Source organism: Centruroides sculpturatus, unplaced genomic scaffold (genome assembly GCF_000671375.1).
Source record: "Centruroides sculpturatus isolate CEXI.00-Female unplaced genomic scaffold, Cexi_2.0 scaffold404, whole genome shotgun sequence".
Classification (NCBI taxonomy): domain Eukaryota; kingdom Metazoa; phylum Arthropoda; class Arachnida; order Scorpiones; family Buthidae; genus Centruroides; species Centruroides sculpturatus.
Window position 1 is genome coordinate 169,483 of NW_019384604.1, and position 13,714 is coordinate 183,196.

General features: G+C 31.7%; 1 protein-coding gene across 1 annotated transcript; it reads left to right on the forward strand.

Moving 5' to 3' along the window:
• Window positions 1–3,969: 3,969 nt before the first annotated feature.
• On the forward strand, window positions 3,970–7,748 carry LOC111625132 (formimidoyltransferase-cyclodeaminase-like). Its single transcript, XM_023368174.1, has 3 exons — window positions 3,970–4,126; window positions 5,279–5,374; window positions 7,368–7,748. Exons 1-3 carry the CDS (start codon window positions 4,001–4,003, stop codon window positions 7,452–7,454), a joined length of 309 nt encoding a protein of 102 aa, XP_023223942.1. The 5' UTR covers window positions 3,970–4,000; the 3' UTR covers window positions 7,455–7,748.
• Window positions 7,749–13,714: the final 5,966 nt, after the last annotated feature.

The following is a 13,714-nucleotide window of genomic DNA, read 5'->3' on the forward strand; positions in this document are numbered from 1 at the left end:
GTTTAGCTGATGGAAGCCTAGGACCTCGGGGTGGATGCTACACGTACTGTACACCACATTCAATTCTATCCACGACCGGTTCTGGGCCGTTAGCCGCCTGTCCGCTAGATATTTGGCCGCCCTCGCCCAATTACGTGAATCACGAGTAGATTTATAACTTAACCCAACCAATAAGAATTTACCTATATGTTTTTATGATAGTTTTCTGTACAGTGACAAGAATTTTCAATAAGAATTTACCTATATGTTTTTATGATAGTTTTCTGTACAGTGACAAGAGTTTTAAAAAAATCCATTAAAATATTTGATATTTTTATTCCTCTCTCCGATTTTATATTACTCACGGATTTCAATGTTAAACCAGTGATATTACGATTTCATATATCCCATCTGCCAATGACGCCTGAATAGGGGCCAGCTTTTCCTCTAAGTCCTCCCGGAAGGCATTCTGTCTCCCTTTCTCGCGGGGGTCGTCTCTTATAAGACCGGCTTTGGTTACTTCGTAACCCCTCTCCTGTCTTCCTCGGATTGGTCGTCTTCTATAAGACCGACTCTTCCTCACTGTTTCTTCAGGAGTGAAAAGCGAATAGCAATAACACTCCTCTATCTGGATTGGAATTGGAATATATCCCATCTTTAAGGGAATGCAGAAAAAAACGTGTACAATTCTTGTATAATGTTAAAAAAATTAGCTGTTACTTTGACAGCGTCATTTACAACTAAATTTAATGAATGAGAGAGACGCACGAGGTACAGAAAAAGCTCTAGAATTTATTTTCCTAAATTTACGATTTATGTATCCGTTTGTCATAAAAATTTGTCTTTCCACTGTTTTCCCGAGACTACAAATATTCAAGTACGAAGTAATTGGTTTCGACTTATTTCTACTTAAGAAGTAGTTAAACAATTAAGAGATTAGGGAATTAGGGACATATAACCCTGCTGAAAGAGCTGGAATGTTACTTGAAAGCTTAACCGACCCAATCTCTGGCCGAGTACAGCGGGGACTGATTTTTTCGTAATATTAGACTAATATAAACAGAAATTTTTCCAGTTCAAGAAGAGTGACCGAAAAGTTGTAAATTTTGGAAATTTCCGTGGACACCTGGTCCTAAAAAGAATTAGTTAGAAAACAAATGACTTTTAAGTTTCACATATTTCGATTTTTATAGCTATGGTAAGAAACGTTTAAAATTTACAACAACCCTGTCGCATCTTTTGAGGTATATTAGTGATGCGACAAAAGAGCCATTTGACATTAACCGGTATCGGCACCCTCGGGATTTGGCAGCCCGCGTGTATGTACACGCCGCACACCTAGCAGGACCGTCTCTGATTCCACTCGTAGGGAGCTATTTGACTAAGTGGTTAAGATTTAAAGAGTAAACAATATTTTATGTTATTTTTATGTACGTTTCATTACAAAGCTATATTTAATTATAATTTTCTTTAAAAGTATATTCATATAATTGAAGAATGTTTTGTACCAAATATGTATATCCACACATTTTATTTCACCAAGTAAGTTTTTATAATTTTATTTTTAATTTTAGCCCTTNAAAAATTAAATGTAATAAAATATATGCTCTCTACTTCAAATTAGTACTGTAGTGTCTTGCCCCTGTACATCATACTTTTCCATTAGAAATGGAGTCATGCTGGTCATCTATTAACTGCTTTCAGGAAAAGAAAAAAGTTTGAATTGAAATAACATGACTTTCAGTTTGCATCCGAAGTTCATATATAGTTAATCAGAGCTTCTTGCCTGTAAGATTTCCATATCTGGTCTTTTCTTTCATCTATCTAATTCCATTCTCAAGATTAAGGAAAGACACAAATGGACAGATGACAGTGGGAATGTATAGGTCTACAACTTTTTAAAATTGCAGCCCAATAAAATGAATAAATAAATGGTGCCAAATACAGTTCTAAAAAAATATTTTCTAAACAGTCATGGAGATAAGCTTCCTCCATGCATATGACAGTGGTGAATTTGGCATCGTTCACATTTTTAGTGATACCAGGTTCAAAGCTTTTTCTAATAATTTTTGTCTTATTTTACAATATATCCATTTTTTTGTCCAAAACTATATGGAGTAGGGAATGAGGTGTATCTTCATAACAGATACTATGTTTATGCTCCTTAATTCTTTCAATTACTTTGTTGTAGCTCTAAAAGCTCCTGATTACTAGTGCTCATTATTAGGACGTACAGTTCCTACTGGTTTTAACTTTTGTATCTGAAAGTTATTTTTTTCTGATAATCTGAAAAGAAAAGAAATTCCATTTTATTGTTATGTGATAATCATAACTACTCTTATATTTTGTTAACTTATTCAAGATATCAGATTAGCAGAAATGAATTGAAAGCCTTTTTCTGTTGTCATTATTATTTTCATGACTTAATACAGGGGTGGTGAACCTATGGCATGCATGCCCAAAGTGGCACGTAAGGCAAAATCATCTGGCATGTAATGTATCATACAATTTCTGTCTCTTTCAATCATCTTTTTGGTTTATCACCTGATCATCCTTTTTTCAATCAGCTTTTTTACAGTTATTCTAATTAAAGCGTATTCGTTTAATTTTTTTAAATATTGTTATTCGAAGTCTGAAACTTTGGCACACACAAACATTTTTGAAGCTAAGTATGCTTACAATATGGTATGCAAACACAAAAAGGTTTGCCATCCCTGTCCTAATACAATTATGCTTTTTCTTAATTAAATTCACAAAAGTTCTTTTATTAATTTCGTAATTCATATAGAGCTAGATTTGATTTGGTGCTTTTCTAGAAGGTTCCAATTACACAATATTTTGTGAACTGTACTGATTAAAAAGTAAAAGGCCACTTTATCCAAAAATGGGTCTTTTGGAGAATTTAGAGTAAATTGTGACAGATTTTTTTTTTCTTAAAAATTTCTATTTCAAATTTATGAATCTTCATAAGTGAATGTATGCAAACAAAGTACTGTACAGACAAACCCAAACATGTATAACATTTGGGTTTGTCTGTGTTTATGCTATGAATCTTTGCAACTGACATCAGCAACTGTAAAGTTGCTGATACCAAGAGCAGGCATTCATATTACAATTACTCCAGAAGATAGCATTTGTCTCTTATCTGAAATAATTCTTCTTAAAGATAAGTGACCAGAGTACAGTTTCTGGGTTCTACATGATGGTGATGTACTGTACAAACTGCATTCACTATTCAGTTTCTGATAATTTCTGGCAGTCACTCCACAACCCTAATATACTATAGATTTATCTTCACCTAACTTTTCTTTTTTCTATGCTAAAAAATTAAAGGATTGGCATTTTCAGTTGTTAGACAGAAGAATAAAAAGATAAGTGAGAAAGGAAGTCTATACAAAAGATGAATATGAAAAATATTCTGTGATCTGGAGAAAAAAATGACAGTCGTGTTTATTTTTAAGGGAAAAATATCAATTAATTTATTTATAGAAAATTATAAATAATGAAGAAAAAATCTGTAAATTTTTTGATCAGACCTCTATATTAACTTCAAATAATTGTAATCCTCTAGCTGTCAAAATACTAGATATAAATATTAAATGAGAACAACACAATAACAATACAAACAAATTAGCTCAAAAAACAAGTAAGAGTTATTATTTGGATGTCTTCAGTATAGAATGAATAAGATAACAGAATACATTTTAGAATAAATTTCAAAGTTATTCTGTTGCCTTATTTATTTTAAACTGAAGACACCAAGTAATAAAAAAACTTTTATTTTGGTGCTTTTTTTGACTGACATCTTACAGATATTATGCTATTCTAATTGAATATTTATTATAGATTCTGATTAGCTGTTAATGTAAACATTAAATATCAGTAAATTTTATAAAGAATTTTATAAAAATATATTTTTTTTAATAATAATATTTTGAATGATAGTTATTATTCTATTAATGATGGTAAAATAGATTTTTAAAAATTAAATGTTTTTTATGTTTATAGGAGAGATGCTGCAATGGAGGCAGGATTAAAGAAAGCTATTGCTGTTCCCATGAATCTTGCTAGAGCTGTGAGCAAAGTGTGGGAAGCAACAAAGGAATTAGCTGTTGTTGCAAATATTGGTACAAAATCTGATCTTCAGGTTTGTCTTAAAGTAATAATATAATTAATGTAGTTTGTATGTATTTCTAATCTTCAAAGGTTGATTGCTTGAAAAGTCTTTCAAGCAATTAACTTCTCTAAATAGTTTAAATTCTGAAATAGTCTTAATAGTCTGAAGTAATTTTTAAAATTTTGTGATATTTTTATGTTAATCTAATCCTATTAATGCTGATCAATTAATTACCGTGAATACATTATGAATTTCTTTCAATTTATAATGGGCATAAATTTAAAAATCTATTAATATTGATATAATGTCAGTACTTCTTATGTAGGAATTTAAGCAATAATCCACATAATCTTTTTATAATAATGTTTGTAGTATATGATGATGACCTTTATTCATTAAATAGAAAAGGTGGTGTTATTCTTGAGAACAGATTTATTTTATATATTTCAACCTTCTAAAACAGTGAATGAATGAATGAATATTTGAGGTTACGTTCATTTGATAATTGTTGTTCTAAGAAAATCTTATGAAACTTCTGGTATTTTCAAAGTTATTAGTAAAAATATAAAAAGTGGAAATCTCAAATGAATATATTATACTCATAAGCATTTTTTATAATTGAGAGATTTTATTTAAAAATACTCCAGCCAAGTTATGAATCGTTTACTTGTAAACAATTAAAAAAAATTCAAGATATTTCTTATTTCTTCAGAAGGATTTTCTCACAATGATTAAATTGAATGAGGTCATCTTTGCTGGTTTCAGACTGAACATGTCATCTTTAACTAATATTTTATGAATATGAGATGACATAACATTGGATTAATTATCCAATATTTCATCCTTGCTCTTGCTTCCTTGTGTTCATAAAATATTGAATAAAGAGCTTTTTAGGTAAATATTTGAGAATTTAAAGTTTGTTAAATTATAATTTTTTTATTTCATTTAAATCATTTATAAAGATCAGGTTTTTCTCGATTTTATAAATGTTCTTTTTTTCTTCTATTAAAATGTATTCTGCTGTGTAAATTAAAATTATTTTAAAGTATTGGTAATTTTGATATTCCTGTAAATTAGTGGAATTGTAGAAATATCAAAGTTGTTTAATAATGAAAAAAAAACATTTTTGTCAAATTGGCTATTTTTATATTTTTATGATAAAAAATTTTATAATTTATACAGGTTGGTGTGAAATGCTTAGAAACAGGTGTGCTTGGTGCTTATTGGAATGTAACCATCAATACAGAAGGAATCAAAGATGAAAAATATAAAAATGAGGTAAAAGTATCTATTTATATTAATTTAAGTATCCAAAAAGATGTCAAATCTTGTTAATATCATTTATTTCTATGTAATTTAATATACAGTAGAGCCTCGATTATCCGACCCCCTATCAACCGACCCCTTGGTTAACCGACCGTCCTAGTCGGCAAATTTCAAATGTCCACTATTGATGTGGCACTACAATATTTAGCTATATCTTGGCTACTTTAATATTATTTTTATGTGTTTTAGCTGGATCGACCATGAAAGGGAGCCAGTATTTAAACAAGGCTTAACTTTCTAATTTTTAACGATACAATAGCGATGATTATTATTTTAAAAAATTTTTGTTAAACTTAACATCGATGAAAATTCAACGCAAAGTAGGTTAATAGTGATATACTAATATACTAATTACATGGGATATAATAATATACTACACAAATAATAGATTTTTTCATATTTTTCGGTTATCCGCCTTTTCAATTATCCGACCAACCCCAGTCCCCAATTATGTCGGATAATTGAGGCTCTACTGTATTATATGTTTAATGATTTAAATGCAAAATGCCAATAACCAGAGATTGTTTAGAACAGCAGTCATTAACCTTTCTAGCCTCACAGACCTTTAAACTCACAATTTTAAATCCCTCAGACCACTATCATAAATTTTTTTTTTTAAACTATACAAACATCTTTATAATAATGATCATAAACGTTCCATTTTACTTTATTAATATGAAATTCAATTGTTTAACTGTAAGAAGGTAGTGTGAAGTTTGTTGCTACTTTTTCAAGTAAGTTTATGGATTCTTTGCTCTCTTCCATGAAGGAAGGCAATTGCAATCATATTATTTATTGATTTATTGATATTATTTATTCATAACAGTCATTTCATGTTTGGTTTAAGATTCAAATAAAAACCCCCAATGAATGAGAAAAAGCAACCAAGCATTATGCATTTCTTTCATAATATTTTGCATAACCTTGAATTGCTCAATGTTCAAATTTCTCCACAGACTGCCAAAATTTTCTCACAGACCATCAGTGGTCCACACCACCAGTTGGCAATTGCTGGTTTCAAATCAATCAAAAATTAATTACCAACAACTTATTTGTTCTACCAAATAAAAAAAAAAAAATGACATAATATACTCTCACTTATTCAAATTAATTATTTAAGGGATTGTTTGGATGAGTGAAGTTATAGTTAAAGAAAAGGAAAGAAAAATATTACATATATAATGTTTTTTTTTTTTTACAATTTATTTGGTATATATACTTGTTACGGTGTTAATATACAGTAGTACTCTGTTAATCCATTATACCGGTAATCCATCACTCCTGTCAATAGTAGCAGCTACTGGTAACAGCTACCTGTACACCCATCCCTATATCATTACTGATTACCAATTGTTGAACCATTGTCCGTTAATATAATAACGTTTGTTTTGTCCATTAATTGTTTGTTTTATCTGACGTTCTTTATTTTTTGTAAGTTCCAAAAAATGCCATTCCTAACAGTTACCATGTAGGTAAAACCACTGAACACTGGTAGTAGGTTTGAGCCTAAACAAAAGGCATTGTTCTTCATCTGAATACCTGAACTGGTCAATTACCCATAGAACAACCTCCTGGGAGATGGTCCATATGTTGTTTGCCGTGTTTCATCAAACAAAACCCGAAAAAAGTCATAACGCAATTTGTGATGGCAGCTGTTCTATGACCCAAAACAGAGTGAACTTCATTCTCTGAATGATCTTTATTTTTTAGTTTACAAACTTATAGATCCAATATACCACTGCAATATACTGTATATTTATGTATAGGAGCCTACTATAATTTTTTTTTTTACCTTGGCTGTGAGTAAAATTGCCATTTTAATTAATGATGTTATATAAAGGAGTTACTTTTCGATTAGGTTTTCAATATCTTTGTTTAATTTTTTAATGAAAATGTTTTTATTTCAGAATCTATAACTGCTTTTCTTTTTTCCTAATGGAAACAGGTATTACAAGAAATAGAGCAACATCGCTATCTGGCGGAGAAGAACTGCAACGAAGTTCTGAAGTTACTACAAGAAAGAAAGGCTTAATACCTGAAATAAATTTAAAGTGTAAAATTAGGATTAAATTCCGACGCAAAATCGCGGCTTATTCGATGTAAATTTGTGTCCAAATGGCACGATGTGGATCTAATTTTCTGTTGGAAAAATTAAAGTTCAGATATTATAAAATACATTTGTTAGACTAAAGATGAATTTAATTTACCTAGGGAGATGGATTGAATGAAGATAAAAGTATCTGTTATGCCATTTTCCCATTAATAATAATTGATGTAACTTTATTAAACCACTTCTTGCCCAAATATATCTATTTTATATATATTACACTATCATATTGTATTTAAATTTAAGGGCTTATTACACATATGAGACACTATTATACTAACTTATAATAGTACATACAATTTAGATCATTTTTATGTTATGGATATGTTAATAAATAAAAATGGTCAAATTGTATGTGCTATTGTGTAACTTAGTATAATAGTTGTCTCTTGTGTGATAAGCCCGTAAATTTAAATATAGTATAATATTATAATATATATATAATTGCGAAGTATTTGCATTATTATTTCTGAAATTGATGATGATAAAGTTCATTAACAAAATATCAGAGTTAATACGAAGTAAATATACACTGGCAAAAATCAAGTCATAATATGTTTAAGACCATTTAAAGAAAATAATAATCAGAAATATTTGTTGTATATTTCGTTGGTAAGAATAGTTTCACAACCGACAGTTTCACAAAACTATTTGAATCTTACGTAAGAACAACTACCCTTGGCTATCTTGGAGTGACTAACGTGAATACAATGGGGAACATTATAATCTAGATCAGTGATTCTCAAAGTTGGCGCTACCGCTACTTAAGGACGATAGAAAACTCAAGGAGCAGTAGAACGTAGGAAAATAAGAGGGACAAAAATTATTTTGAAACAAATAGATGCATTAAAAGGGAGCGATAATTCTAAAAGTCTTAAGAAACGCTGATCTAGATTGGTCTGCAGGTGAGTTAAGTTTTCTTGCAGAAAACATTCTCCTGGGTAACTTTCTTATCTGAGGGAGGTGACAACTGCAATTAGTCAGTTAATATATGTATATATATCAATATATATGTGTGTGCATCAGTGGCGTACCGTCATTGGAAGCGGTGTATGCGCCTTTTCTAAACAATAAATACATATTAATTTTAATTATATGAAAATAATCGCACAACATTTTATTATAACCACATTATGTATCTTATTACAAATTTCTATACTACACGTGAAAAAAAAGATAAGATTGCTATTGTATATTCGAATATTAGTGGCGGAGTGGAAGCGCTTTATCGTCAGCATCAAAAAAGCAAAATTCGCGCATGCGCTTTATAGAGCACCAACCTCACCCGGTTTAGCTGATGGAAGCCTAGGACCTCGGGGTGGATGCTACACGTACTGTACACCACATTCAATTCTATCCACGACCGGTTCTGGGCCGTTAGCCGCCTGTCCGCTAGATATTTGGCCGCCCTCGCCCAATTACGTGAATCACGAGTAGATTTATAACTTAACCCAACCAATAAGAATTTACCTATATGTTTTTATGATAGTTTTCTGTACAGTGACAAGAATTTTCAATAAGAATTTACCTATATGTTTTTATGATAGTTTTCTGTACAGTGACAAGAGTTTTAAAAAAATCCATTAAAATATTTGATATTTTTATTCCTCTCTCCGATTTTATATTACTCACGGATTTCAATGTTAAACCAGTGATATTACGATTTCATATATCCCATCTGCCAATGACGCCTGAATAGGGGCCAGCTTTTCCTCTAAGTCCTCCCGGAAGGCATTCTGTCTCCCTTTCTCGCGGGGGTCGTCTCTTATAAGACCGGCTTTGGTTACTTCGTAACCCCTCTCCTGTCTTCCTCGGATTGGTCGTCTTCTATAAGACCGACTCTTCCTCACTGTTTCTTCAGGAGTGAAAAGCGAATAGCAATAACACTCCTCTATCTGGATTGGAATTGGAATATATCCCATCTTTAAGGGAATGCAGAAAAAAACGTGTACAATTCTTGTATAATGTTAAAAAATTAACCGTTACTTCGACAGCGTCATTTACAACTAAATTTAATGAATGAGAGAGATGCACCAGGTACAGAAAAAGCTCTAGAATTTATTTTCCTTAAATTTACGATTTATGTATCCGTTTGTCATAAAAATTTGTCTTTCCACTTTTTCCCGAGACTACAAATATTCGAGTACAAAGTAACTGGTTTCGACTTATTTCTACTTAAGAAGTAGTTAAATAATTAAGCGATTAGGGAATTGGGGACATAAACAAAACCCTGACGAAAGAGCCGGAATATTACTTAAACAAAAGCTTAACCGAACCAATCTATAGCCGAGTACAGTGGGGACTGATTTCTTCGAAATACTGTATTAGATGTAATAAAGACAGAAATTTTTCCAGTTCGACGAGAGTGACCGAAAAGTTGTAAATTTTGGAAATTTCCGTGGACAACCCCTGGTCCTAAAACGAATTAGTTAGAAAACAAACGACGGACAATCTATTAAGTTTAACATATTTAGACTTTTACAGCTATGGTGAGAAACGTTTAAAATTTACAAGAACCCTGTCGCGTCTTTTGAGGTATATTAGTGATGCGACAAAAGAAACATTTGACATTGCCAAATCCCGAGGGTATCGGCACCCTCGGGATTTGGCAGCCCGCGTGCATGTACAGTACACACCGCACACCTAGCAGGACCGTCTCTGATTCCACTCGTAGGGAGCTATTTGACTAAGTGGTTAAGATTTAAAGAGTAAAGAATATTTTATGTTATTTTCATGTACGTTTCATTACAAAGTTATATTTAATTATAATTTTCTTTAAAAGTATATTCATACAATTGAAGAATGTTTTGTACCAAATATGTATATCCACACATTTTATTTCACCAAGTAAGTTTTTATAATTTTATTTTTAATTTTAGCCCTTATATCGTGGCTAGCGATTCGGAATGTAATTGCGATATTGAAAATTTATTTTATAAAAGTTTTGGCTCAAGATAATATAATGAAAAAGAAAACATCATTAAAAGAGAAAGGCCAATGCCTAAGTTAAATATAAACGCTTCAATGAAAAAATTTGTTCGACATTTTCACGATAAAATGGCTGTGTAAATGCATAAAAATGCAAAAATTGTTTTGTTGGTTTGTCTACTATTTTCAAATGAAATTAGTGTGTGGAATAAGAATGTCTTTGACAATTTAGCTGGCAAAAGACACGAAAAATCGTCGATTCTTTCGTATTTGAAGCAATTTGGAAATCAAAGCGGAATAGAATTTAACAGTAAATAATATAAAATAAATATTAAAAATTATAACGAGATAGTTACGGATAATAGATATATTTAATAGATTTATTAATAGATGTTATATCAAAGCAAGAATCGGCATTTAGAGGGCATAGGGAATTTATTACAATGAAATAAACTTATTACAATGAGAAACATTTCTTAGAATAACTAAGAAATTTTGGTACAGTTCATACATCCAATTGCATCTTAAGGGGAAAGCCAGAACAGACTTCTTGGATCTTCAGATAACTGTACCCTTTTTTCCTTCTTACTTGAACTTTCCCTCATCTTCCTTCGCTTCCTCTTTAACCTCCTCATTCTCTTCTTTCTCCACTTTGCTCTCATTATAAGTTTTTCAAATTACTTAAAACTTGTCTACCACTTATTTAAATTAATTTGTATGCCTTAACTATCTAAAATCAAAAGGATGATCTTGGATTAAAAATCGCCACGCAGGAACACAACGACGTGCGATACACAAACTATTGAATCTAATAACAGAGGTAATTATATTGAACTTTATTGATAACTATTTATTAATTACATCAGATAAATAATCTATTAAAAATATATTTAAAGAATTAACTGATCGTCCCTGGAAGTCGGCTTTTTACAGAAACGCAGCTTCCTTATCATCAAATATCACGGCACGCCACTGATGTGCATACGTACAGTACAGTACATACAGTATATATAAACAATAATTCTTTCTGTGTTTTTTATAAAATTGTTTTATATGATTGGTATTGTTAATCTCCGAGGAGGATAATAGACCCCGAAATAAATCCTTGGTTAATCCTCCCTCTGCAGCCACGTCATTTTCCAAAATCGGCGCGTAATGCGGACCTCGTTTCTTTAACTGGTTCGTACCGTTTAAAGAAACGAGGCGGTTAATGAACTGGGTCTGGCGTGCATTAGTCTACCTGCTTTTATCGTCTGGAAGATGAATCTCAATTCGATCATTTAAATCTCTCGAAAAGATTTATTTTGCTTTTACAGGCGTCGGTAACAACCCCGTGTACCTTTCGATAATTGAGTCAGGATTTTTCACTTAAGGGTTTTTCTGAGATAAATAACTACAAACATTTACTCATCGGTAATCTAATTCATTAATTTTCTAAAACATTTTAAAATTTGTAGAAAGTTCGTAAAAAAAGTTAATGTATTCTATTTTCAAAATTCTGAAACGTGTGTTAATAGAAGAATTAAAATGGATTCAAAAGACTTTGGCTCGTACCTGCTCCGTTTTCAAGAATTTTTGGAAAAGGATTTTTCCCATAGAAAAAGCATTACATTTTTTGACGTCGTCTATTGCAGATCGCGTGCATAACTAGAGGTTACAGTCAGTCTTAGGGTACAAACACGCTTTTCTTGTCCAGCAACTTCGATACTGCCTTTTGTGATATTTAACTTTCGTAAATTTGCATCATCGCCTAATACTCGTAGATTATCTAATGCCAAACTTTAAAGTTGACATGTACAATTTACAATAGTAATGCATGCGAAATTTAGGTTTTGGTTTAAACATTATCTTATAAAATGCGACCATTTTATAAAATAATGTCAACCAAATTTAGTGACTCAAGTATATCCCACTGTACACTGAGTCATTGATTCAGTGTACAGTGGGGAGCCGTTTTGCCAGCCCACTAATTGCCTAGTTTTGTGGGTTCGAGCTTCACCCAGAGTTGGCCACGCGCCTTTTTTGGGTTTTCTTCACACTTCTACAAATAAATAGGAGCCAGTTTCTCATAGAAAGTCCCCGCGGTATGCATTCTCCCTTGGCAGATCGTTGCTTTACCCCAATAATTCTACAATCATGCATAAGGCGGAGTTACATCATAGATTTATAGTAATAGAGGAATAAACGGCCGTCCTTAGAATTTTGTTATTTAACTTATTCTGAAGTCGCGATCGGTGATGGCACTGATGGACACAGGAGGAGGGGAACTCCAATATAGGAGAGTAAAGCGTCAGAAGAATATGGTTCGGAGGTTTATATTTAATTTACGAATTCAGAAGTAATCTACTTCACTTACACAATTTTATCATAAAAATTTTAATGTTTTGCCTGAAAGTAAACTCATAAGCGATACAAAAGAAGAAGTACGATATTACACTAGGAACGGAAGATAAAGGATCGTGTCCGAGACAAAATACCATTGAGTTGTTTGAGAGAGATCTGAAAGAATGGGACCGTTTTCGATCCGATCTCCAAAATCCTATAGATCCGATTTAAACGTTTGCGTGTTTTATCGATAATTACTTAAGTGACCAGAATTCCGGGTAATGGGTAAATTTCCTGAAGGTGTTTTTAACATTTTTCTTTATGAAAGATCTCTTTCTCCCTTAAAATTTATTATCGCGAGTGCACGTAAATCGTAAATTGGCGCGGAGTTTCGTTTTCCACATTCCCGAAAATGTATGCGTTCAACTAGCATTAACAAGATCTGTAACGAAGAACAAATGCTCGGAATTTAGATATAAATGAAAAAAGTAATACTTTCCAGTATTTGTACTTAATTATCTCAGACTTCACTGCAGTATCAAGGATCTACGATGCGATGCACGCCCACAGGAAGACGCTTCTCCTGCCTCCTTAACAGTCACATCCAGATGCTAAAAGTGCACCATGAAAACCCAGATGAGGAGTCAGTAAGTAACCGTAACTCTAAATAAAATGTAAGAATTGTAAATGAGGGGGTTAGAAGTTGACACCAAGATGATATATTTTTTTATTGATATGTTTGTTTCTATAACTTTGGATTTTAAAAATAACTTTTAGAACTCAAAACAATTTTTATTGCTGAAAATAAGCATTATAAATTTAAATTAATTGCACTCAGTACATGTTCCTCTTTCGATGTATATCTAGGACAAATGATTTCACGCACTTTGTACAAGATTTCATATATTTTCTGTCTTCTGATCTTGGACATA

Bases quoted from the DNA above. Each gene is read 5' to 3' on its own strand.
- LOC111625132 (XM_023368174.1), top strand. From the start codon at position 4,001: ATGGAGGCAGGATTAAAGAAAGCTATTGCTGTTCCCATGAATCTTGCT. The intron at 4,127-5,278 runs GTTTGTCTTAAA...TAATTTATACAG, and splicing joins GTACAAAATCTGATCTTCAG to GTTGGTGTGAAATGCTTAGA. The intron at 5,375-7,367 runs GTAAAAGTATCT...TAATGGAAACAG, and splicing joins ATGAAAAATATAAAAATGAG to GTATTACAAGAAATAGAGCA.